General features: G+C 59.9%; 1 protein-coding gene across 1 annotated transcript in view; it reads left to right on the top strand.

The window, feature by feature from the left end:
* The first annotated feature begins 1042 nt into the window (after positions 1-1042).
* ZNF687 (zinc finger protein 687) overlaps positions 1043-4222 on the top strand; it is a 9371-nt gene continuing 6191 nt past the window's right edge. Inside the window, 1 exon segment of the mRNA XM_010003791.1 lies at positions 1043-3301. Within this exon segment, the coding sequence (XP_010002093.1) occupies positions 1055-3301 (2247 nt within the window). The 5' untranslated portion in view covers positions 1043-1054.

Below are 4222 nucleotides of genomic sequence, written 5' to 3'. Positions count from 1 at the left end.
TGTCAGTGGTTTGGCAGGTTTCAGAGTTGGTTCTGGTGTTGGGAAGGTTGAGGGCTCCGCCGGGGGCTGCAGGTCCTGCCTGCTGGACACGTGGGATAAACTTCTCTGTTGGTGTCAGGGAGTTTCAAACTGAGCTCCCTGGGAAGGAATCACTCTCTCTTCTTCCAAAAAGCAGGTTTACCCACGGTGAGGGTTGTTCTGGCTCTCCACAGCGCTCCAGGGGGTTGCATTTACCCCTCTCAGCCTCCGAGATAAAGGTTTCTCCTCTTCTTGGTTGATTTTGCTGGTGGCTGAGGAGTAACCACTCTCCCTGCCCTGCACCCTGATACTGTCCCGAGACCACCCTGTCCCCTCCCAGTGGATCTGCTCCCCTGGACAGACACGTGTCCAGCTGCTCTCCAGCACGTGGGGCCTCCCCTGTCCTGCCTCCTATGCCTGGTTGTCCTTAGAAATCAGACTCTTTCCTGCTGTCTAAGCCCCATCCCCTGCCTGCAGCTTAATCCTGGGATTTCTTACCCAGCGACAGGAGGAACATTATTCCCTTTGTCTCTGCTGCAGCCACGTTTGGAAACCTGTTGCCATGACCCCCTTCCCCTGTCTCCTCATCCTTTGCTCCACGTGTTGCAGGTCCCTTATCCAAGACCTCCTCTCTGGACACTGTCCCTGTGAGCTGTGTCCTCGTGGGACTGCCCCAGGGGTGGGAAGGATGGTCCCTGTGTCCTGGTGTCCTGTTCCCCTTGTGAGGGGACAGAACTCCAGCCCTCCTGGCCAGGCTGCAAGGTGCTGGATCCCAGGGCACTGGGTTTCTCCTGGATTTCCTTCTGTCCTGGCTGGGGATCAAAAAATGATCCATAAACAAGCCAAGTGACAGAGGCCACGAGGGTTTGCCTGTGGGGTGCAGGGTGGGCTGGGGTTCCCACAGGGGTTTTGTGCTTGGTGTGGGGCTCAGAAACCCTATTCCATCCATGTCTCTGGGGGTCTCATCCACACGCCGTGGTCAGGGTGTTAATGCTCCTCTCCTTGCTCCCTTGCAGACTCTGCCATATTCCCCACCATGGGTGACATGAAAACCCCCGATTTCGATGACCTGCTGGCAGCTTTCGACATTCCCGACATCGACACCAACGAGGCCATCCACTCTGGCCATGAGGAGGCTGATGCTCACATCAAGCAAGTCCCTGGGGAGCCAGGACCCCCCGACCACGTCCTGCCCCACACGGACATCACAGCTGTCAGTGTCATCGTGAAGAACACGGTGTGTCCCGAGCAGCTCGATGCCCTGGACGGACGCAGCAAAGATGGGCACGTCCTGGGGCCCCGCTTGCTGCAGAACGGCTTTGGGGCCCCCGAGGTGCCCAGGTCCCCCACTTCCAGGTCCGTGGAAGCCGTGGCCTCCTCCAACGGGGAGTGTTGGGTGAAGGAAAAAGGTCCCAAACCTCTGGATATCTTCTCCCATTTTGGCCCTGATCCCAATGAGGACAACCCTGCCAACCTGATCGACAGGCCCCGGGAGTGCAAGCCGAAGGAGAAGCCCCTCGCTGTGCCCTCCCTCTCCCCATCTCCCACCCCATCCCTGGACTGCAAGGAGCCCCTGGGGGAGGGCACGGAGACCCTGGCCCCGGCCTTCCCACAGCCCTTTGAGACCAGCCAGCCCGGGGGTGCTCACGGGTCCCCCCAAACCATCGCCTGCATCAAAAAGGAGGAGTCTGACTCAGAGGAGGTGTGCCGGGAAGCCAGCCCCAAGGCTTTGGCTGCAGCCTTGGCCAACAGCCCCCTGGATCACCTGAAGTCGGTCACGGTGCGTTACCCCACCGAGGATTCTCCCATCACCTCCTGGCCCAGCTCAGACCCAAACCTGGACAGCAGCACCAGCCACCTCCCCGAGGTGAAGCACTCGCCCGCCAGCCCCCGGGAGCCCTTCTTCAAGCCTTCCTCACCAGTGGTACAAAGCCCCAGGACCCCCACTTCCCCAAAGCAGCTGGACAGCATCAGCCCCAAGGAGGAGCAAGAAATCCTGGAGAAGTCGATGGGAAGTCCACAGAGCATGTCCAGCGCTGAGGATGAGGATGAGGAGGAAGACAACAACAACGACTCCCCTTCTTCCAACTCCTCACGGCCCCTGAAAGTGAGGATTAAAACCATCAAAACATCTTGTGGCAGCATCACCCGGACAGTGACCAGGGTCTCCTCGGACTCGGAGCCGGGCTCCACCAAGGGCCCAGCCGAGCAGAGCTCCCAGGAAACCTCTCTTGAGGGTTCCAGCTTCTCCACGTCGGCAGAGAAGGAGGAAGGGATGGTGCTGGAGTTGCCCAAGGAGAAAATGGAGCTTTCCAGCCCCTTGAAAACCATCGAGGGGCCCAAAATTGTCAGTGTTCAACTTGGCAATGGCACCAAGCTCAAAGGGACCGTCCTGCCCGTCTCCACCATCCAGAACGCCAGCAGCGCCATGCTGATCGCGGCCAGCGTGGCCCAGCAGAAGTCCGTGGTGCTGCCCACAAAGACAGGGAAAGCCGTGGCCAAGAACATCATCAACCTGGTGCCACAGACCCTGCCCAAGGCTGACACCAGGACCAACGTCAGCACCGTGACGCAGACCAGCACCATCACCACCACGGCCAACCAGAAGGTCAACGGCACCACGGTGGTGATGGTGCAGCCACAGAAACCTTCCCCAACCGTGGCGGGCACGGTGATTTCCCGCAGCCAGTCCAGCCTCGTGGAAGCCTTTAACAAGATCCTCAACAGCAAGAACCTCCTGGCCACCTACAAACCCAACCTGAACCCCCCAGCTGATGCCAGCCTGGCCCTGCCACCCTTCGGCTACCGCTGCCTGGAGTGTGGAGACTCCTTTGCCCTGGAGAAGAGCCTGGCTCGGCACTACGACCGGCGCAGCATGCGCATCGAGGTGACCTGCAACCACTGCACCAAGCGCCTGGTCTTCTTCAACAAGTGCAGTTTGCTCCTGCACGCCCGGGAGCACAAGGACAAAGGGCTGGTGATGCAATGTTCCCATCTGGTCATGAGGCCCATCGCTCTGGATCAAATGATCGGGCAGCCAGACATCACCCCCCTGGTCTCTGTCACCTCCTTCCCCGCTGGCAAAGTGACCAGCGTGGCTCAGGATGCCTTGACCACGGCCAACGGGGCACAGGACCTGCCCATCCTGCCCCTGAGCAACAGCTCCGAGCAGAGCAACTACAGCTGCTTCAGGTGCCTGGAGTGCAAGGAGCAGTGCAAGGACAAGGCCGGGCTGGCCGCGCATTTCCAGCAGGCGGTGACCACGGGGACCACCAGCAGCACGGTACGTGGTGGGGAGCTGGACCTCAGAGCCACAGCACGTCCCTGGGGAGGTGGGACAGGGCTGGAGGACTCCACATGGGATTTAGGCAGCGTCCACCCCGTTGCTCCCGATGTGAAACTCGTGCAGGAGACCTGAGAGCAGCTTCCAGTGCCTGAAGGGGCTCCAGGAAAGCTGGGGAGGGATTTGGACAAGGGCACAGAGGGATGGGATGAGGAGGATGGATTAGAACTGGAAGAGGGAGATTGAGGTTGGACATGAGGAGGCTGTGAGGGTGGTGAGACACTGGCCCAGGTTGCCCAGAGAAGCTGTGAATGATGGAAGTGTTTGTGGTCAGGGTTGGATGGGGCTTGGAGCAACCTGTTCTAGTGGAAAGTGACCCTGCCCATGCAGCGGGTGGAACTAAGTGATCTTTAAGGTCCTTCCAACCCAAACCATTCCATGATTCTATGAGCTGGGGCTCAGCTGGTGCCCATGAGGCCCTGGCTGGGGGGACAAGAGGCTGCTGCTGGGGACAGAGCTGCCCCAGAGCAGGTCCCTGGGTGTCAGTGCCCTGGCTGGTGGCACGGTGGGACGCAGCCGTCCCAATGGAGCCATGTTGGAGCCACGGGTCCTGCTTCCTCTTTTCTCCAGCCTGAAGCACAAATGGAGGCTGGAGAGACCAGGGTGTGGGCTGGGTTTTTTTCAACCCCTCTTCCAGAGCCAACCTGGAGATCCCATGAGCTTCCTGCTGCTGCCAACACAGCCTGGTCTGTTGGGGCAGCAGCATCCGGCAAACAGGGGATTAACGCTGCCCAGGGGTGACCTTCAAAAGGAGAGGAGGGAAAACGTGTCCACAGAGGAGCCCTGTCCTCCCTGTGGCTCAGCTTCACCTTCCCCTCTGTCCAGAGACGTTCAGCCCCGGCCTCCCTTGCACAGCAGGAA

Source organism: Chaetura pelagica, unplaced genomic scaffold (genome assembly GCF_000747805.2).
Source record: "Chaetura pelagica isolate M959 unplaced genomic scaffold, ChaPel_1.0 scaffold1598, whole genome shotgun sequence".
Classification (NCBI taxonomy): domain Eukaryota; kingdom Metazoa; phylum Chordata; class Aves; order Apodiformes; family Apodidae; genus Chaetura; species Chaetura pelagica.
Note: the sequence above shows the minus strand (reverse complement) of the source record. Positions and strands in the feature narration are given on the sequence as shown.